The sequence below is a fragment of the Poromitra crassiceps genome, assembly GCF_964638095.1.
Source record: "Poromitra crassiceps genome assembly, chromosome: 14".
Lineage (NCBI taxonomy): Eukaryota > Metazoa > Chordata > Actinopteri > Beryciformes > Melamphaidae > Poromitra > Poromitra crassiceps.
Window position 1 is genome coordinate 44,266,002 of NC_139633.1, and position 21,829 is coordinate 44,287,830.

At 48.9% G+C, this 21,829-nt stretch overlaps 1 protein-coding gene across 1 annotated transcript in view; it reads left to right on the forward strand.

Annotated features, from left to right (window-relative positions):
- ubr2 (ubiquitin protein ligase E3 component n-recognin 2) overlaps positions 1 to 21,829 on the forward strand; it is a gene marked incomplete at its 5' end in the record, with an annotated part of 209,586 nt that overhangs the window by 76,566 nt on the left and 111,191 nt on the right. The window contains 8 exon segments of the mRNA XM_083650803.1: positions 111 to 221; positions 2,597 to 2,662; positions 5,512 to 5,628; positions 6,756 to 6,819; positions 7,061 to 7,185; positions 19,474 to 19,526; positions 19,631 to 19,733; positions 20,858 to 20,906. Coding sequence (XP_083506929.1) covers positions 111 to 221; positions 2,597 to 2,662; positions 5,512 to 5,628; positions 6,756 to 6,819; positions 7,061 to 7,185; positions 19,474 to 19,526; positions 19,631 to 19,733; positions 20,858 to 20,906 — 688 coding nt within the window.

Below are 21,829 nucleotides of genomic sequence, written 5' to 3' on the forward strand. Positions count from 1 at the left end.
GCTGTTGACAAAATTCACTTATTGTCTCTATGGACACAAGAGTCTGAATGATGTGTGTGTGTGTGTGTGTGTGTGTGTGTGTGTGTGTACACGTGTCCACGTGTCCTCAGGGTGAACTCAGCCCCCCCCTTCTCATTGAGCTCCCTCTGCGCTGCTTGGTGCTCTGTGCCCAGGTGCATGCCGGGATGTGGAGGAGGAACGGCTTCTCATTGATCAACCAGGTGAGCTGTGACATCATCACATCAAAATGAGTTGGGCGCTAATATACCGGGGTATTTGAAAATAGCAGAGGTATCTGTTTACGTCGTCATAACCATCGTAAAAAAAAGTCTGCTGTGCAATGTGTAAAGGATAACCACTCCTAGGTGTGCGTTAAACAATTTTAATGCCCGGCGTCGTTTCCCCTGCGAAGGGCATTAAAATCATTGAACGCACACCAGAGTTGATTATCCCACTTATACCATGGTCATTCGCCAACAATCCTATCTGCTAATACTGTAGGAATGAGAAGTGTCCGTGGATTGTGATTGCCATAATTACCTAATGATGTGATATCATCAGTGATGATGCCATCAGTGATGTCATCCTTCTGTCAACTACAGTGGGCAAGCTCTACCCCTTTCCCATGAGGACGCGGAAGTAACCCCAAAAGCTGTAATCCCTCGAATGGCCACTTGAGGCAGGGCTCAGAAGTCCCCTCGCCCGTTCACCCCCATGTTAAAATGCCTGCCTTTTAACCATCTTTACAGCCTGGCCCTTAACATGGTTTTGGTCTATATAGCTAATTTCACCTTTTCATAACAACTGTGTTTCTTATATAACTCTTATATAACTAAAATAGACGATGGAAAAGGGGGTGATTGACAGGTCGCCTGTCCAGTGATCGCGCAGCTTGCCAATCATGGACCAATAACAGGCGGAACTGCGGCTCTGGGAAACCCCCATCTCATGTGAGCTGCGTAAGGACTCAACCCATTCCCACTCTGCTGACGAAAAATCAAGATTGCGACAGCCAACATTTCAACTCCAAACGGGAGACCAAGATCAATGGGATAGCTCTGTCCATATTATTTAGGTCAGTGGCGTCATATTGTAATCATTATTCAGTTTTAGACCTGGAAGTAGATTACTCCTACTTTATAATTTTTAGATTTGCCAAAAAGCTGTTTTCAAGCAAAAACATTTTTTTATAAAGCACATTTAAAAACTCAAGAGCCAACCAAAGTGCTGTACAGTACAGGGGGACCAGCCGAGCCTGGGAGGAGGATCTTAGAGACCTAGGTGCTGAGTGGGGGGTTAGCAGCTCTGTAATGTATGGGGGTGCTGCACCCGATAAAGCCTTAAAGGCCAGGAGGATTTTAAAGTTGATCCTAAATGGGACTGGGAGGCGGAGCCAGTGTAGGGATGCTAGGACTGGGGTGATGTGCTCTCTTTTTCTGGTGCCGGTAAGAAATCTAGCTGCAGAGTGTTGGACCATTTAGAGGGCGGGACATGGCTGCTTGACTAATGCCGGTGTAGAGAGCATTGCAGTAGTCAAGGCGTGATGTGATGAAAGCATGGGTTACTCTTTCCAGGTCAACGGGTGAAAGAATTGGTTTTATTTTAGAGATGTTTCGCAGTTGGAAAAAGCAGGATTTAACGACAGCATTTACCTGTCGGACTAGCTAGTATCTGTTAACTCCTACTGGCAGTGAGAAACCACTGTCGACATGCTTTTGTTATGCCGACCGGTACAGCCATCGACTCCTCGCAGCATTAACGCTATGAGCATGTAATTGAAGTTGGCCACACTCGCCACAGTGTAGCTGCTGAATGTTGCCAAACTTCATTCATAGTTTACAGTTTAGCAATATTTACAACGGGCCGGCTAACGTTGAACCGGAAGAACAAATACAATTGCGTCTGACAAGGAAGAGAAAAAGTGGGCGGGGCAACATAAGGTGACTACAGTAAAGTTACGGTAATTGAATAACGTGAATAACTTTTATGACTTTTGGAACGTAAATGAGTTTTTTTTAAAACATGATTTTTAGAAAACGCTTCAAAAATCATAAAAGTGATTAATGTTTGTGAAGATTATCCTGCTGAATCTTTTTTTGCGTTTCCATAAACTTGTTAACCACAGACCTTATTTTATGCATTTAAGTGAAATCTCCATTCTAAAACCCCATAGTTTTCCACTGACGAAGCAAAATGGCAGCGATTTATGGTTAAGCCTACAAAAATACGTCATCCCTGCGGTACAAAAAATAAAAGCGATTTTTTTTTCTCTTTTTTCCTGCATTTATTTTTTGTTTTTGCTGAAAGTAAAATGTTTTATGGTCACTCACGATTCTCTGGAAAACTGGTTGGCTTGGTTCAAGCCTTAAAACCCGTTATATAAGGATTTTTCAAAATGTCTATGGAGAAAATGAATAGGGAATTAATTCACTTCTGGGGCAAGAAACATCACATGACTGTTGAGCTCTATTGGGAATGCCTGTTTTGAAGCCAGCCTCAAGTAGCCATTGGAGGAACTGCAGTTTTTGCCACTCCCACGTTGGCTTCATTTTCTAAGACTGAGATTGCTGCTTGACTGTGTGTGCATGTGTTTCAGATCTACTACTACCACAATGTGAAGTGCAGAGTGGAGATGTTTGACAAGGACATCATCATGCTGCAGGTAAGAGCACACTCTACTCTAGAGCAAGAATCTACCTGATTATAAAAGTTACCATATTTCCCCTAATATAATAGGCCCAAGCCTTTATTTAGCTGAACTGCACAGGGTAGCAGGCTTATAGACAGGCCTTCATCCTTCCTTTATATTCAAAGGGAGTAAGTGGGTCCTGTCTGCGTTTTTCGTCTGCAATTTTTGACCCACACATTGTGAGATTTGTGATGATTTTGGTCATAATGATTTCACTGATGTCACAATGTCTGACATCATCAGTGATGTCACTCGAGCACTTGATGATGTCATCAGTGATAGTCACTCGAGCAATTGTGATGTCACTGATGATAATGATAATAATAATAAATATGGGATTTATATAGCGCTTTTCAAGGACTCAAAGACACTTTACACTAAACACTAAAAGGGCGGGCGACAAAGGTGCAACAGACAATGGACAAACACGACACAGACACACAGGGATAGGCAGGGGGAACTTAAGAGAAGGCAGAGGAGACGAGATGGGTCTTGAGGCGGGATTGGAATACAGTGCTCTGATTCTCTAATGTCTGGGGGGAGAGAGTTCCAGAGCTTGGGAGCTGCCCTGCAGAAGGCTCTGTCACCAAAACTGCGGAGGTTGGACTTGGGAGTGGAGAGAAGGCCGGCTGAGGTGGATCTGAGGGACCGGGAGGGTTGGTAGGGGGAGAGGAGGTTGGTGAGATATGGGGGGGCCAGTTAGTGAAGAGCTTTGTATGTGATGATGAGGGTTTTGTAGGTGATCCGGGAGGAGACGGGAAGCCAGTGGAGTTGTTTTAGGACTGGGGTGATGTGGTGCCAGGATTTGGTGTGGGTGAGGAGTCGGGCAGCTGCGTTCTGGACCAGTTGGAGTCTATTGATGAGGGTGGAGTTGATGCCATAGAGAAGTGAGTTGCAGTAGTCGAGACGGGAGGAGATGAAGGCGTGGATGAGTGTTTCGGCAGCAGGATGAGAAAGGGAGGACCGGATCTTGGCAATGTTGCGGAGATGGTAGAATGAAGATTTGACCACTTTGCGGATGTGGGGCTCAAGGGAAAGGGTGGGGTCGAGGATTACACCAAGGTTGCGTGCCTGAGGAGATGGGGAAACGGTGGTGCAGTCGATGGTGAGTGAGGGGTTGTTGAGTTTGCTGAGGGTGGATTTGGAGCCCATGATGAGTAGTTCAGTTTTGTCACTGTTGAATTGTAGAAAGTTATGTTGCATCCAGACTTGTATTGCAGACATACATGAGTTGATATGGGAGAGGGGTGGGTTGTGGGGGGATTTGGTTTTGAGGTAAATCTGGGTGTCATCGGCATAGCAGTGGAAGTTGAAGTGGTGGAGGATCTGACCGAAGTGGAGGATGTAGATGATGAAGAGGAGTGGGCCGAGTACAGAACCTTGAGGGACACCATGTGTGACTGTGGAGGGGGCAGAGGAGTGATTGTGGAGGGAAATTAAATGAGAGCAGTTGGAGAGGTAGGACTGGAGCCAACTGAGTGCGGTGCCTTCGATACCGAGAGCTTTGAGTCTGGACAGCAAGATGGTATGGCTCATGGTATTGAAGGCTGCACTCAGGTCGAGGAGGATGAGAATGTTGAGGGGATCCAGTGTCGGCAGACGTGAGGAGGTCTTTGAAGACTTTGAGGAGTGCAGTTTCTGTGCTGTGGAGTGGGCGAAAACCGGACTGGAGGGATTCAAATAGGTTATTGGAGTGCAGGTGGGTTTGGAGTAGACTGGCGATGAGGCATGATGTCACAGTGTCTATGACATCATCAGTCAATGTGCGGACTCTGCTTATCTCTCACTACTGATCACTCACTGACGTCATCATCAGTGATGCGAAGTTGAGCAATTGTGCACTGAGTGATGTCACTCAAGCACTCCATGATGTGATCAGTGATGGTCAATCGAGCAATTGTGATGTCGTCACTGAGTGATGTCATCAGTAATGCGAAGTTGAGTAATTGTGCACTGCACATGCCAGTAGAGCAGGCATGGCCGCGTAGCAGGGCGGGACATAGCCGGGGGAAAAATACCATCTGGGCAGATAACACCTGTGAGTGACTCGGGCTACTGTACTTATTGTAATAATAATAATATACAGTCAATGTGTACAGCAGAAAACTTTCCAAAACAACTAGAATCAGTGTTGCCAGACATACAATAATTGTCGTATTTGTAAGATAATTATCGTATTTGTACGATAATTTACAACAAGAAACGATAATTTTGACCCTCTGCTCCTTCAGTGCATTTCGGCACTGAAGGAGCAAGAGAGAAATCTGTGCTGCCATTTCCTCCTCCCCAAGGCAACTTTTAGTTTCTGTTTAGTTTGGGCTTTATATATGGTTAATATGGCACTTTTTGCTCTACAAAAACCAGTCTAGATGCAGCTATGTGTGTGGGAAAAACAAAAGAGAATCCTAATTGCTACATAAAAGTCCCACATATGAATGCAAAGTGGTCTCTAACCTGCACCATACTCTTTAAACACACAACACAATACCGGACCGGAGTCCCACTAAACTAGATTTGAAGGCCGCATCGCGGTCTAACCAAAATCCCTGTACAGAAATCACATTGACTCCCCGACGAGGGAACCAAGAAGTACATGACTTCTGGGTTGGCCTACAAAAAGATCTCCCTGCTTCGTTCTTTTTTTGTTGACCACGCCCCCCGCCATTATCGTGGGCTTTGGCTTTTAGACCCGCCCACTCTTAGAGGAAATATGTATGGTATGTGTCCTTCCATGACGAACACATTTGAGAGTGTGTGCGCGTGTGTGGACACGAATGTGTGTGTGTGTATGTGCATGCATGTGTGTGTGCGTGGTTGTGCAGGCCGGAGCGTCCATGATGGATCCGAACCACTTCCTGATGATCGTTCTGAGTCGCTTTGAGCTTTTCCACATCTTCAGCTCCGCAGACTGCAGGAAGAGATACAGAGACGCAAACAAGGTACCGACTCTACTGCCCCCTACTGACTGTACAGCAGACTGCAGGAAGAGATACAGAGACCGCCAACAAGGTACTGACTCTACTGCCCCCTACTGACTGTACAGCAGGGTGCAGGAAGAGATACAGAGATGCCAACAAGGTACTGACTCTACTGTCCCCTACTGACTGCAGAGATACAGAGATGCCAACAAACCACCCCACCTAAATACCGGACAGTCTCTTAGTGGGTAACTTTAATTGGCGCACGTAAGACGTCGGGATGGGCATTTCTAGTGAAAACACTTTTATTTTCGAAAATGTCGATGTCATGTTCTTTCAGTGGTGCAATGCTTGTCTGAATGAGTTACAATCCACAGCAGAAGCAATTTTTTAAACCCCCCCAAAACAACAACAATAACAACAAACAAAACAAAAACATATTGGGTTTATGAACTGCGCCACCTCCCTCCCCAGGCATAAAACAGACAAATGGATCATCTTGAACAGGTTATTCAGTCATAGATAGCTGAAAGAAGGAAATAAAAATGATACTATTATTTCTCTATTCATAATTTTGTATCAATTCAAAAGGTGCTTGTGCGAGTTTATTGTTAGTTTCAGTAACGCTATTACCACCACAAACAACATCAGGGGAAAATGTGCACTGCCGTTGACCTCCACACTAGCCATAAAAAATATTAAAATAAAATAATACTGATGATTTTGAACATTCTGAACATAGAACAGTGAAGGACTGACATGATGAACTTTTTTTTTTTAAACGTTGGGCTTATCATTCATGCCAATAGCCTTACTTCCCCCCAGTTCCCCCCACCACATCTCACGTAGCACGTGTGATCCTCCCACGTGCTACGTCCTGCCGGTGAAGCTCCCCACTGTCAGGCGAAAAGAAGCGGCTGGCAACTGTGCATGTGTCGGAGGAAGCATGGTCCTAGTCTACAGCTCCCCCCTGATCGGCTGAGGGTGGGGCAGAGACCGGGGCAGCAGGGAGGAAAGAATTGGCCAAGTACAATTGGGGAGAAAATTAGGGAAAATTCAGAAAAAGAAAAAAAAAGTTGCATATTATACCTTTAATCTAGAGTTAACGTGCATCCACCTGTCTGTCTCTATCTCCCTCTGTCTGTCAGGACGTGGTGCAGCAGAACAACACACTAATAGAAGAGATGTTGCACCTCATCATCATGGTGGTTGGTGAGTCTCCACATTCAGAACATTCAGATGATTATGGCTCTGATCCAACAGTTCCCAACATGGACTTCAAACAGCACATGCCTTCATGCGTTCTCACACACACCAAATTTCTGGAATGCAGGATGACTCTAGCCTAGAGGAAGCCTTTGTGTCCTTGTACCGTTCTCTATATGGAAATAAATAAATGGTTAAAATGTGTGTGTGTGTGTGTGTGTGTGTGTGTGTGTGCGTGCGCGCGCAGGCGAGCGCTTTGTTGCAGGCGTTGGTCAGGTTGAAGCCTGTGATGAGGTCAGGAGGGAGATCATCCACCAGCTGTCGATCAGACCCATGGCCCACAGCGAGCTGGTGAAGGCTCTGCCCGAGAACGTGAGGCAGCTACCCGTCTGTCTCGTCTTTATGACTTTATTATATTACTTCTTACTGGTTTGTGTGTCTATAAGGTGGTTTGGTACAAACAGGTTCTATACAACCAATCAGCATGTCATCACAACAACAATTAACTTCTGGATGGATGTTGGTGGTGCTACATCAGCGCTACAGTCTAGAATCTAGACTAGATAAACTCATAACAGAAAAGTGCTCAAGGATTTCAGAAAGCTGATGTTGGCAAAGTTTGGGTCAGGAAACCTTACCTAAATGAAGTGAAAGATTTTAGACGAGACGAACAAAAACCCCATAGACTGTATTACTGTCACTCTGGCAAGCACATTACAGTATGTTACGCAACAGCCACGTTGATCACGTTGAAGTCTGTCCCCAGCTCTGTAGATGCAGACAGCCTGTAAGCCTTATCTGTATCCACCGATTCCATTAATATCTAATCCATTATGTGCCAAGCTATATTTGGCATTACAACCCCAAACACCACCCGATTTTGGCATATCACTAATGTGTTTAGTTGACTTGTATTTACCGCTGCTTAAAACGAACCACTCAAGATTCAAGATTCACTTTAATAGCCACAGTACAGTAAGTAATCAGATTACAATTTAATAGCCACAGTAGGTAATCAGATTACACTTTTAACACATTGAGTGCCACAGCGCTTCAGTAAAATTGTCTGGAGCCTGTGCCAGATTCACTTCCATTCAGTTGAAAACAGCTATAGAATTTTTTCTATTAGGGCTATATGGACAGGGCTGGACTCTAATGAAACATTGGACACTCCTGCTTCTTTCAAAGAAGAAATTTTGTTTCTAGACAGTTCCATTATGAAATGACAGCCTCTGAAAGGGTTTTATTTCGTTGAAGCTCGGCTCCCACCTATTGCCATCTCTGCGTGGTACACGCTATCGAATGCTCTTACCTTTTATTACTTTAAAAGTGTCCTTTCCAACCATCCATTAGACCGTTGACAGGATGCAGACTGGACCCTTGGAAAATCCGGGGCGATCCTGACGGTCTCATGGTCTCCGATCCAATAGCAGGAGTAGAGGCGGGCACAAGCCCTCACGCCTGGAATTGGACCGGGAAAACACCACTCTTACCTGCATTCGGCCAAGGACAGACGTGTGAATTATTGCTCCAGATTAGCGTTAGCTTGCCCGACCACTTTCACTTCAACTGCTCCCCGTACATCGGCGTAGCGGACGGGAACCTCGGTCGTTGATTTTCCGGTCTGGAAGGTTACCTTCGCCTGGGCGGTGAAAGCTGGAGGCGACAAAGCTAAGTGCTTTTTTTCACGTGTCGGCGGCTTTTAAGAACAAGCCGGTCCGAGTGTCGTTGTATGCTTGCTAATTGAATTGCTCTGTCTAAGCTAACCTCACGTAGAGATAACTCCGCTACTAGCGTCACGTGTTTCGTAGCTTAGGCTCGTTCTTGTGTTGGTTACAGGTATTAGTCGGCACCATTGCCGACTAGCTTGCTAGAGTTAAGACCCGCTAAAATAGCCTGCCGCCTACGCGCGCTTGGTCTGCCACGTTCAGTGGTTTGTGTTAACTCGCTTGCTTCAGTGTTACCCACAAGGCGAAAAAGAAGAGGATAAATTTAACGTTAACGTTGTTCGCCTGTCACTACCGCGTGTTCTAACAGGATGGCTAGTGTTAACAAGGCGAAGCGCTGTGCGGACAAGTGTGGCGCGTGGCTTTCAGCCAAGGACTCGCACACGCTGTGTGTTGAATGCCTGGGACAGGCCCACGCAGATAGCTGCCTCGGAGATCCGGAGTTTTGCCTCGCCTGTACTGAGATGCCTCGTAGCACTCAAAAATACAGGGCAGACTTCTTCAGAGGCCACGCTGGCGGCGTTGCTGCTGCAGCTGAGCCCAGCCAGAGTCAGACTACCTCTGGGCCTGTTACCTCCGACACCCCGCTGCCTCTCGGACAGCAGCACGTTGACAACTCTCGGGAGGGCTCCCAGCACAGCTCCCAGGAGAGCTCCCCACGTGCTTCTCGTTTGGGTTCACAGCACGGCCACAAGGAGGGTTCCCAGCAGTGCTCCCAGGGAAGCTCCCCACGTGCGTCTCGTTGGGGTTCACAGCATGGCCACAAAGAGGGTTCCCAGCAGCGCTGCCCGCTGAAGCGCCCACGGCAAGATGCGCGGGGTTCCCGGTCGGGTTCGCAGCACAGCTACCAAAGAAAAAAGGTAGGTTCCCAACAGTGCTCCCCGCCGAAGCGCCCGCGGCATGACGCGCGGATTTCCCAACGCGGTTCTCGGTCGGGTTCACAGCACAGCTACCAGGTAGGTTCCCAGCGTGACTTCCCGCCGGGATCACGGCAGTGCGAGCAGTATACCCGGCACAGTTTCCCAGCGGGTTCACAGCACAAGACGGGTTCCCAGCGCGGTCCCCACCCGCGTTCCCCACATGGTTCCCGCTGTTCCCTGCCCCCCTCCCCCAGGTCGGCTGAAGGTGCGGCTAACTCCCGTGTCTCGGAATGGGCTCGCCTTTCCGCCAAGATGGCCGGAGGCGGGGGACCCTGGGATGACTTCCTCGAGATCCACCCAAAACGGGATGATGAGGCCTCCCTGCTGGCCGGCCCGGGTAACCCAGAAAGGGCTCACCCCGGGGGGCTCCCCCCTCCTGACGACATCTCCTCTGAGATCTACCAGAGGGAGTTCAGGGAGGTCGTGGCCAGGGCTGTTTCCGCCCTCGACTGGGACTGGCCTACGCCCCCTACCGTCGAGAAGGACATGTTCACCGCCTCCCACTTCCGCGCCGTTGAGACGCCGCTACGGGGCAGCCTGCCCTTCTGCCCCGACGTGCAGCGTAGGGTTCAGCGATCCTGGACCAAACCCTACTCCTCTGAGGCCCCCATCCGACGCTTTAAGTGCTGGTCTAGCGTCGTGGAAGGGGCCCAATCAGGCTATGAACATCCCCCCCCACTGGAGAAGGCGGTGGCGGACCACCTGCTTCCAGGCCAGAAGAAGGAAGGGAAGCCCTTGCTCCCCTCCCCAGCCTGCAGGGAGACTGCTTCGCTCCTGGAAAAGTCCTATCTGCCGGCCGGCCAGGCGGCCTCCATGGCCAACACCATGGCCTTCCTGCTGAAGTATCATTGCTTCCTGGTAGACCAGGTCCAAGCAGCCCCCGAGCCTGAAATGTTCACTGAGCTACGCCGGGTCTCCGACTACGTCTTCAAGATGCTGGAGTGTGTGTCGGAGGACTCAGGGAGGGTCATGGGATCTTCGGTGGCCGCCTTGCGTCACCTCTGGCTGCAGCTCACCAGCCTGCGTGGCCATGAGAGGACGGACCTCCTCAACGCACCCGTTTGCCCTACCGGGCTCTTCGGTTCAATGGCGGACCTCGCCAGCAGGGCCCAGAGGCGGCGTGAGGACACGGAGGCGGTCGGCAGAGTCCTGCCGCGCAAGACCGGGGCGACCCATCACACAGCGAGGCCACCCCCTGCCCGAGGTCGTTCGACGACGACCCGCGGCAGCCCTGCACGCCGTCCACGGGACAGGCAACCCCAGGGGTGGTCTGGTCCCCCAGCCAACGCAGACAGGAACAGCTCGAATGCCCCAAGGAACGCGGGGCCAACACCTCCCCAGCCAGCCTGGACTGGCGCGGGTCGAGGAAGCCGTGCCCGCCGCAGCAGGGGCTCCCGCCGTAACCCTGACAAGTCGGCCACCGCAACCGGGCCCCGAGGCCCGGCGCGTACCTAGCGGTCCCCCGGGGGGGGGAGGGGCAGCCTCCACGCTGCCAGGACCTGGCGTCCCACAGTGTTGTCGAGCGCCGAAGAGAGCTTTGCTCAGTACGTGTCCCTTGCCGGCGAAAGCTGCGAGGTGCTCGGAGGGCACCTCACCATCTGCAGGCCCCCCTGCTATTCCCCCCCCACAGCTGTCGTCGCACCAGCCGGGCAACGACCTCCTGCGGCCTCCGGGATGCAGCCCCCCCGGGCTGGTCCTGCTGGGGCCGCACACCACGGGCGACGACTCGCCGCAGCCTCCGGGACGCAGCTCCTATGGGCTGGTCCTGCCGGGGCTGCACGCCATGCTGCCACGGCCTCCGGGACGCACCCCCCCTGGGGACGTCCTGCTGGGGCCGTGTGCCGTGGCGCCTCAGGATCATGTGCCAAGGGTAACCCCGACACAGGGCACCAGACCTGCCCTGGCAAACAGCCTCCCCCTGTGGAAGAGGCTGTGCAGACCCACACCGTGGGTGCTGCGAACGCTGGAGAAGGGCTACGCGCTGCAGTTCGCGGCCCCCCCGCCTGCTTTCACGGGCATCCCTGTCTCAGACCTGGCGGATGCGGACTCCATGGCTGTCCTCGGCGAGGAAGTCTCCTCGCTTCTGGCAAAGGGCGCGATACGGCCCGTGCCGGACAAGGACAGGCAGTCCGGGTTCTACCACAGGTACTTCCTGGTGCCCAAGAAGGACGGGTCCTTACGGCCCATCCTCGACCTCAGGCGGCTAAACCCCCTGCTCAGGAAGCTTCCCTTCCGCATGTTGACGCTCCCCACACTGTTCAGAGCGATCAGACCCGGGGACTTCTTCACGTCAGTCGACCTAAAGGACGCCTTCTTCCACGTTCCCATCGTGGAAAGGCACAGGAGGTACCTCCGGTTCTCCTTTCAGGGAGTCTCCTACGAGTACTGCGTACTCCCCTTCGGCCTGTCTCTAAGTCCCAGGACTTTCACAGTCTGCGTCAACACAGCGCTGGCTCCCCTCCGAGAGATGGGGATCCGCGTTTACGTCTACCTCGACGACGTCCTGATAGCGGCGAGCTCGAGCGAGATGGTGTCCGCACACACCGAGGTGCTGACTTCCCACCTCCAGGCCTTGGGGTTCCTTATAAACTGGCGCAAGAGCGCCCTTGTGCCTCAACAGGTCACAACCTTCCTGGGTCTGGAGCTAGACTCCCTTTCAATGCGCGCCCGCCTCTCTCCGGAGAGGCTGGACAACCTTCGGAGGACAGCGGAGACTCGGCGTCGCGCACGCACGATCTCCGTTCACCAGTGCTCCGTGCTACTGGGCCTTATGGCCGCGGCGACCGCGGCAATTCCTCTGGGGCTGCTGCACATGCGCCCCTTCCAAAGGTGGTTCCTCGGTCATCGCTTGGACCCAGCGATACATCGGTCCCGCGTCCTTACGCTGTCGGACCGCGCTCGCCAAGCCTTGGAAGTGTGGACGGACCGCTGTTGGCTCTCAGAGGGCGCCAGACTGGGTCCGGTCCCACTCAGGCGAGTGATTCGGACCGACGCCTCCCTTTGGGGCTGGGGCGCGGTCTTCGAACGCCAGGCTGCAAACGGGCGATGGCAAGCCCAACAGCTTCACCACATAAACATACTAGAGCTGGAGGCAGTTCGCCTCGCTCTTTGGCACTTCCAACATCAGATCATGGGCCACCATGTACTGATACGGTCGGACAACACCGCGACAGTGGCGTACATCAACCGCCAGGGCGGTGTCCGGTCGCTGGCTCTGAACCAGCTGGCTACGGTCATCCACGAGTGGGCCCGTCTCCACCTGCTGTCCCTGTCGGCGGCACACATTCGGGGCCACCTCAACCTGGGAGCGGACCTGCTATCGCGGGGCAACCCGCGCAATTCAGAATGGGTTCTCCACCCACAGGTGGTGGAGCAGATCTGGGCCAGGTTCGGGCAAGCCAGCGTCGATCTCTTCGCCTCGCGGCTCGCACACCATTGCCCCCAGTGGTTTTCCATCCTCGCGGACGATCCACCGTTGGGCCACGACGCGCTGGCGCACGTCTGGCCGAGGGCGGCCCTCTATGCGTTCCCCCCAATCGCACTGATTCCCCAGGTGCTGGCCAGGGTGAGACAGCAAGGGCTACAGCTCATTCTGGTAGCCCCGCACTGGCCGTCGCAGGTCTGGTTTGCGGATCTGATCACTCTGACGAGAGGTCCTCCGTGGCTGCTGCCGCGTCGGAAGGACCTGCTGTCGCAGGCGGGCGGAGAGATACTCCACCCATCCCCACACAAGTGGAAGCTGGCCGCTTGGTCCCTGAACGGGAACGGTTGCTAGCCCAGGGCCTGCCTGCGAACGTGGTGCAAACCATACAGAGTGCTAGAGCCACCTCGACTCGCACTCAGTACACATACAAGTGGCGGTCCTTCTCGCGCTGGTGCGCAGAAAGGAACCTGGACCCGGTGACCTGCGACGTTCGGCCCATTCTCTGCTTCCTCCAGGGTCTGTACGAAGCGGGCCAGTCGCCGCAGTCCCTTAAGGTTTATGTGGCCGCCATCTCGGCCTGCCACATGGACATCGAGGGCAAGACAGTGGGAGGCCTGTCTTTGGTCTCTCGTTTCATGACGGGTGTGCGCAAGCTTCGCCCCCAGACAAGGAACATCTTTCCCAAGTGGGACTTGGTCACGGTCTTGGATGGCCTCTCGAGGCCTCCGTTTGAACCACTCGACGCTGCCGACCTGAAACACCTCTCGCTGAAGACGGCATTGCTTCTCGCTTTGTCTTCCGGCAAGAGAGTGGGAGACTTGATTGCCCTGTCAGTGCAACAATCGTGCATGGTGTTCTCTAACGATGGGCGCAGGGCCACGCTCCGCCCGAACCCTGCTTATCAGCCTAAGTGTATTGGGGCTGGCTTCAGGTCCATGACCATAGACCTGGTCGCGTTTGAGCCTTCCGCCTCTTCTTCGGCGGAAGAGAGGAGACTTCGGTCGCTCTGCCCCGTGCAGGCGCTCCGTGCCTATGTGGCCAAGACGCGTACTTTGCGTACGTCTAACCAGCTTCTGGTGTGCCATGGGGCTAAGGCTCTGGGCAAGCCGTTGTCCAAACAGCGTCTATCGCACTGGATAGTGGAGGCCATTAACTTGGCCTATTCTGCCGCTGGGAAGGTTCCACCGGAAGGAATTAAGGCCCACTCTACTCGGGGCGTGGCTTCTTCCTGGGCGCTGTTGCGCGGTGTGACGGTGGAAGATATGTGCGCAGCCGCGTCATGGTCGACTCACCATACCTTTGTGAGGTTTTATAGTCTGGATGTGGGAGGCACGACATTCGCTCATGCGGTTCTGTCTGCCTCCGCGGACTAGTTGCCTCGCTGACTGCTCCCCAATCCTTATCGGGTTCCCATGCGCTATAAGCCGTGACGGCCCATTTTTCGATCGAGAGTCGCAAGGTCGGGCACTTAGGTGCTCCTTTGCAGCAAGGTCGGTTGTAAGGTGGCAATAGGTGGGAGCCGAGCTTCAACGAAATAAAACTAAGGGGTTGTCCTACAACCCAGGTTTTATGAGTGAAGCGAGGCTCCCACCTCAGGTGCCTTGCTGCCAGTCTGTCTGGTTGTGGCCGAATGCCGGGTGAGTGGTGTTTTCCCGGTCCAATTCCAGGCGTGAGGGCTTGTGCCCGCCTCTACTCCTGCTATTGGATCGGAGACCATGAGACCGTCAGGATCGCCCCGGATTTTCCAAGGGTCCAGTCTGCATCCTGTCAACGGTCTAATGGATGGTTGGAAAGGACACTTTTAAAGTAATAAAAGGTAAGAGCATTCGATAGCGTGTACCACGCAGAGATGGCAATAGGTGGGAGCCTCGCTTCACTCATAAAACCTGGGTTGTAGGACAACCCCTTAGTTTTCTGCTGTCTTTTTTTACTTTTCAAGATAAAGTCACTTTTATGAATACTTTTTGCACTCTAATTTCAAGCACATTCACTGACTCTAGCTAATATTTTCTGATGTAGTGACATGGTGTAGTTCTGTGCAGCCTGCGTGCCCCACCCCCCTCTCCCCCCCTGAGCTGCAAACTCCTCCCCACACGCACACAGTCTATTTTCGCAGCCTCCGTTTTTGCCCCGGGCGGATCCCAGCGCGACAAGGAAATGCCAAACGGGACTGAAGGAAAAGGTTTGGCTGTTCGGCGTCGGGTGCTGCCTTTCTGGCAGGGAATCGTGTGGAGAAACTATATGCAGACAGATAGACAGAAGCAGAGGAGCTCAGTTGTGGGCGCGGATCGCAGCCAACTGTCAGCTGCAGACAGAGCAATCTATATGGCTCTGGCTGCAGCATGCATCGGTGTCTCTTTGATCACGGCTTTCTCCTGCACAAAGTAAAGGATCGAGCGCCAAGGTTTTAGGGTGGCGCAGCTCCCGTGTAGATGTTTAAGGTGGCGCCGTGTGATCCCTTGAAGGGATTCATGCTCACTGGCTGGGTACGACCTTAAACAGCAGAATTATGGAATAATATGAATTATGATTTTAGGACGTCCACAGACGTCCTTGGCACTTCTCGTTACTTTTTTTTAGGACGTCCACAGACGTCCTTAGCACTCAATGTGTTAATAGCCACAGTGAGTAATCCGATTACAAACGAGAATTTGTCTTAGTGCAAGTATGCTACGTAGCGGTCACATCAGTAGTAGAAGACAAATGCTATATACAAAACAATCATAAAAATGTAAAGTACAGGTGTGTTATCCACCCATGAGTATACAAGTCAATATGTTTGTTTACAGAATTATCCACCCAGTGGCCTGTATCACAAAGCTGGATTTCAGCTTAGCGAGGTAACTTCAGGGTTAACCCTAGGTTTTCAGTCTCATGATGGTGGTTTACTTTTTATCGGGGTACGTTGTCATGGTAACTTATGCTACTTATGAACAGCTAACCTTGTCCAAAGCAAGTTATGTTCGAGATTGAGATTGCTGGGCCGCCTCCCGACCAATCAATTCTCTTGGAAAATTGCCGGCCCATACCTAGACGATCCCATTGATATCGGCGCGCAAATTGTTTGACGAGTTCTCAGGATGGAGAGAATATTCCGCGACAGAATCAATCCTTTTGATTTGCCGGACGAGGTACTGTGTGAGAGATACAGATTCTCGTCCGAGGGACTACAGTATATCTGCCAGCTGCTGGAGCCGTATGTCGGCAACATTATGAGTCGCAGTCGGGCTGTAAGGATAAAGAGCACTTACTCCCATGAGCAGACCTCCACCATAAGTGAGACTGCCAAGTGTCCACACCATCTCTTAATACGGGAAATAGAAAAAGTACATAAAATAGTAGGCATAAACTTTATGCCTACTATTTTATGTAGTTTTTACATAAAGTATACCAGCAGCCTCGGTCTCTCTGAGCATGCAGAGAGCGTCTCATCATCAATGGCCTCCACCTGAGTACACAGGACGTGGGAAACGTTTTTTTTATTCCCCCCAATGTCTCGTCAGCAGCAAGGATTGCATGTGGTAACTGGTTGAATTGTTAACTGGTTGAATTGTGGTAACTGGACAGCATTGTCCAGAGAGGACAATGCTGTCCTCTCTGGAGGACAGCAATGTTGAGGGTGGGGGTAGCAGGGTTAGTGTGAGGGTCTCACTATCCACTGTGCAAAAAAATAGGCTACATGTTACTTTCACAGTAAATGGATAATTGTAAATGGAAACAGTGGCTCAATGAAACATACCATGTACAAATGTGGTGCTGTGTGAGCTGCCACCTCCACCAGGGTCTGATGTTACTCCTCCCTCCACACCCTCCATCAAGGTGCCACCTCCACCAGGGTCTGATGTTACTCCCCCCTCCACACCCTCCATTAAGGGACGACACTCATTATTCGACAGGGCAAGTTCTACTGTACTGCAGGAGTGTACTCCTGCGTAGGACCCCCCCACCCCCCCGGCCAGTCTTTTTTAATTCACATTTTTTCCTGTTGGCTGCAAACAATATCAAATCAATTCCATTGTGATCACCATACAACAAAGAGACAGTGTTAAAAATGGAGTACAGCACTGTACTGTAGGCTATATATATGCAGCCTATAAGATATTATAGTAAGCCTATACTGACCACTTCGAATTTTGTTCTTATATTTGTTTTTGACCTGCTCCCAAGTCCGCTTTGCTCCACCGGGGTTGCATCTGAAATAATGGATGAGGACGTTAAAATAATCTAAAAAGCGCAAAAAAATAATAATCAGAAACATAAATTCGGAGTGGGGATTTAATATAACTTACAGAGTCGGCGATTTTTTGCCAGCATTCTTTGCGCCTTCTGGCCGCTGCAACGGTGTTGCTTTTAGCCTGAATAATTGCTTTATATTCTTTGAATTTTTGTAATATCAGGGTTTGCTCCTCCATCGTAAAATACGCTGCTCTCTGCGGCTTCTCCATGGTGCGAGTGGATTGGTTGTATGCAGCAAACACAGCCCTTTTATGTGAACGCGCACTGATCTAGATTCGAAACTCCTGGGTTCACTTAGCGAGTTGATAACCAGCTTCATGAGACCGCTTATCATGATTGTGGAGATCTGGTTAAGTTAAGGTTAAGTGTAACCAGATAATGAAGGGAAAACCCAGGTATGTTTAGAGTTATCCACCCAGGAGTATACAGGTAGTCAATCTGTTTGTTTACAAACAGAGTTATCCACCCAGAGGCCTGTACTACAAAGCAAGATTTAGGTTTATCCTGATAAGTTTGGGTTTAAACCTGGTTTAGCCGTACTACAAAGCAAGTTAACTTCTTACCGACATATATTTCCATAGCAACTTATGCTTCACACTTAACCTGGTCCGCAGCAGGTTAAGTTGCAAGGATAAGATTATACCTTAAATACACCGCCCACGAACCAATCGAATCAGCAGTTTGGAAAAATGGCCAACCCCTTTCTGGACGAGTTTCCCATCTAGGAAGGAGCACGAATTGTAATGTTGAATTAATCAAGGACTAAAGCCTTGCACTTGTTGGCTATTTTAATTAAGCCCTACTTACCACTTTGGAATATGTTTTTATATATTCATTTTTGTGCTCTCAAGTAACCTAGATACGTTGTTTGACCCCGCTGATCGATTGCAGCTGAATAGTGAGTGGAGAAATATCACTAAACCGGCATAAAAAGGTTACATAAACGTCTCCAAAGCGCACGGTGCCGTGTGCGCAACGGTGCTGAGACTGACTTTGGGTTGGAATGAAATGGTCATACATGCTAGAATAGCCTACTAGATCTAGGCACAAGCTCCAGTGCACGGGCATTTTCATGTGCACGAGCTCTCGGCTTGATTAGAAAAACCTGGTTCCAGTTAACGAGTGGCAATCGACGTTCGTAGTACAAGTTAACTACAATCGAGCTTATCTGGTTTAGACAAACCAGATCAAGGGACAGATCCTGGATCTTCTTATACAACATTCGTGGTATAGGGCTCAGGAGTATACAGCTAGTCAATCTGTTTGGCATAAAAAGGTTACATAAACGTCTCCAAAGCGCACGGTGCCGTGTGCGTAACGGTGCTGAGACTGACTTTGGGTTGGAATGAAATGGTCATACATGCTAGAATAGCCTACTAGATCTAAGCAATTTAATATGGGATCACCTGCACACAGGCGATCCCATATTAAGATGATTCATATCTAGGCTACTCCTGCATTTTGCAGCTGCAACTGTGTTGCTTTTGGCCTGTATGATGTGATTGAACTTCATATTTCCAGCATCATTATATGAAATATGGAGATATGCGACTCTGCTGACAATAGCCTATATATGTGACCACAAAATAGGCTATTTTTTATAAATGAAATCTATGCCCGCACGTACCGTGTCGATTCAGTTCAGAAGCATATTTTTATTTTATTATCATTCTTTTTTTATTGATTAGCCTATAGGAACTATTCAATCAGTGCGACTAAACACGTCATGAGATCATTATTATTCATTGAGCCTAAATGGTCTATACATACGGATTTTGGACTGAGATAGATTACACATTGCTTCCACAAAAGACATGCCGGTTTTATTGAGTTTATTGAGAGGGTGAATTGAGCTGCTGTAGATAGCCTACGTGGAGGTAGAAACCGCTCTTCAAAGAAATTACTGGTGTGGATAAAAGTGGTCACTTGAGACAGTCATTCGGGAACAGTAATAATATCCAACACAAATTTTTATTTGCGGTTTCATTCAATGAGGAAATAGGCGTGTCTGGCGCTGTAGGAGTTGGAGCAGTCCATATTGCATTGTGATTGGCAGTTGTTAAAAACCACGCCTCTTTTGCGGGCACAAGCTCCAGTGCACGGGCATTTTCATGTGCACGAGCTCTCGGCTTGATTAGAAAAACCTGGTTCCAGTTAACGAGTGGCAATCGACGTTCGTAGTACAAGTTAACTACAATCGAGCTTATCTGGTTTAGACAAACCAGATCAAGGGACAGATCCTGGATCTTCTTATACAACATTCGTGGTATAGGGCTCAGGAGTATACAGCTAGTCAATCTGTTTGTTTACAAACATTCCCATTAATTAATTCTATATAAATGTGTGTTTGCAGGAGAACAAGGAGACCGGCCTGGAGAGAGTCATTGACACTGTCGCTTCATTCAAGTCAGTCTGTTTCCTGCAGCACTTCCACCTTAAATGCTTCCACCTTAAAACACTTCCACATTAAAACACCTCCCACCTTACCTGTGTGTGTGTGTGTTTTGCAGGAAGCCTGGTGTGACAGGCAGAGGTTTGTATGAGCTCAGACCAGAGTGGTACAAACACTTCAACCTCTATTTCCACCACTACTCCAGAGCTGACCAGTCCAAGGTACTATCTTTCACTCACTCACTCACTCACTCTCACACACACACACACACACACACACACACACACACACACACACACACACACACACACACACACACACACACACACACACACACACACAGTAAGGTCTTGTAGTAAAATCTCAATTAAGTCTTATACTGTAGTAAAGTCTCAGTAAACTTTAAAATTTGTATAGTAAATTCTTATAGCGAAGACTTGTAGTAAAGTCCCAGAAATTCTCTGTAAATTCTCATAGTTGTCTCATAGTAAACTCAAAAATTCTTACAGTAAATTCTCATAGTAAAGTCTAAAGAATTATCAGTAAATTCTCATAGTAGTATACTGGTAAACTCAAAAATACTTACAGTAAATTGTCATAGTAAAGTCTTACACTAAAGTCTAAAAGATTATCAGTAAAGTCTCAGTAAACTTAAAAATGCTCATAGTAAATTATCTTAGTAAAGTCTTGTAGTAAACTCAAAAATTCTCATTACTTTATCATAGTAAAGTCTTATAATAAACTCAAAAATTCTCATAGTAGTCTCTAGGGCTGTCAGTCTTCCTCTATAATCCAATTCTTATTTTAAAATTAAATTTTTATTCAAATTTTAATGAATTTTTAATGCTCAAATTTAGCCTATTTCTCTGTACAGAGGCTTAAGCCTAATGCAAGTCAATTCTCATAGTAAAGTCTCATAGTAAACTCCAAAATTCCCATGGTAAATTCTCATAGTAAAGTCTTATAGTAAACTCATAGTACTCTCATAGTAAACTCCAAAATGATTATGTAAATTACATAGTAAAGTATCATACAAAACTAAAACAAATCTTAGTAGTCTTATAGTAAAGTCTCAAAAAGTCTGTTAATGAAGTCTCATAGTAAAGTATCTACTGTAATGAATGAACTTCGATAAGACAGACACATCGAGCACATTGTGAGTGTGGGTTCAGAGTGAATGGGAGGTTGTCATAGTAAGCATCGTCATGGTATTTGTTTGTGGGATCAGACTGTGATGTTGTCATGTAGAACTGTGCGGTGTGAGCATTGTCATGGTAACTGTGACGTCGTCATGTTGAGCTGTGCGGCGTGAGTGTCATGGTAACTGTGTGTGGTGTACCTTTAGGCTGAGGAGGCCCAGAGGAAGCTGAGGAGACAGAGTGGAGAAGACACAGGTAGGAGACACACACACACAAGGCCCTTTCAGTCATGAACTCTGAATCAGCTCAGGGTTGCTTGACCTGAGCCTGACCCGGGCATTACGTGAAATGCACCCTTTCAGACATGAGGCATGTTGCTTTCACACATGTGGAGCACCTCCGGGTGTAGAGTAGAGTTGGCTAAACATCTTGCAGACAGGCACCCCGACCTGTTCAAAGAGTTTAAAGACCGACAGGTTAGCGAACGTGAACGATAAACATACATGCCCTCAAATAAGTCCAACGAGTATTGTGTGACAAGCGAACTTGTTTCACTGAAAAAGTTTGCTTGTCACAATAGCCTACTCGTTTACAGTGAAACACGAGGCAATGTGCTCGAGCACAGATCTCTGCCAAGGAGCAAGTCATGACATGTAACGTTTAGGGGAGGGGACATCAGATGACTGCATACGTACCATGTACAATATTTAATAACACTATGGCCCTCAATGCCAGTGTTATTAAAGCTTTTACATGGTAAGCAGTCATCTGATGTCACCTATCCTAATATTTACAATAATCCCAATTATTAATGATATAGGAATTCATTGTAAAAAAAAAAAACACCTAGCCTACATGTATGGGGGGGGGGGTACACCACATAATAAGCCTACATTTCAATAGCCTACATTTATGTGTGAAAATAATATATATTATTCGATTAACCATAAATCTGGCACTTCATGTTAATGAGGCTTAAACCCAGGATTATTAACCCACATAGGCTACACTACAGCACAGGCACACTACAGTTGATGTGCACTAAAGTAGACTGAACACAAATGACTCAATACACCTTGGCAGAGTTCTGCACTTTACTGAGCACATTTTCTCATTTTCTATTTAGATTTTTTTTTTAATTGAGTAAATTAGATATAAAAATGACAATGATATCAAAC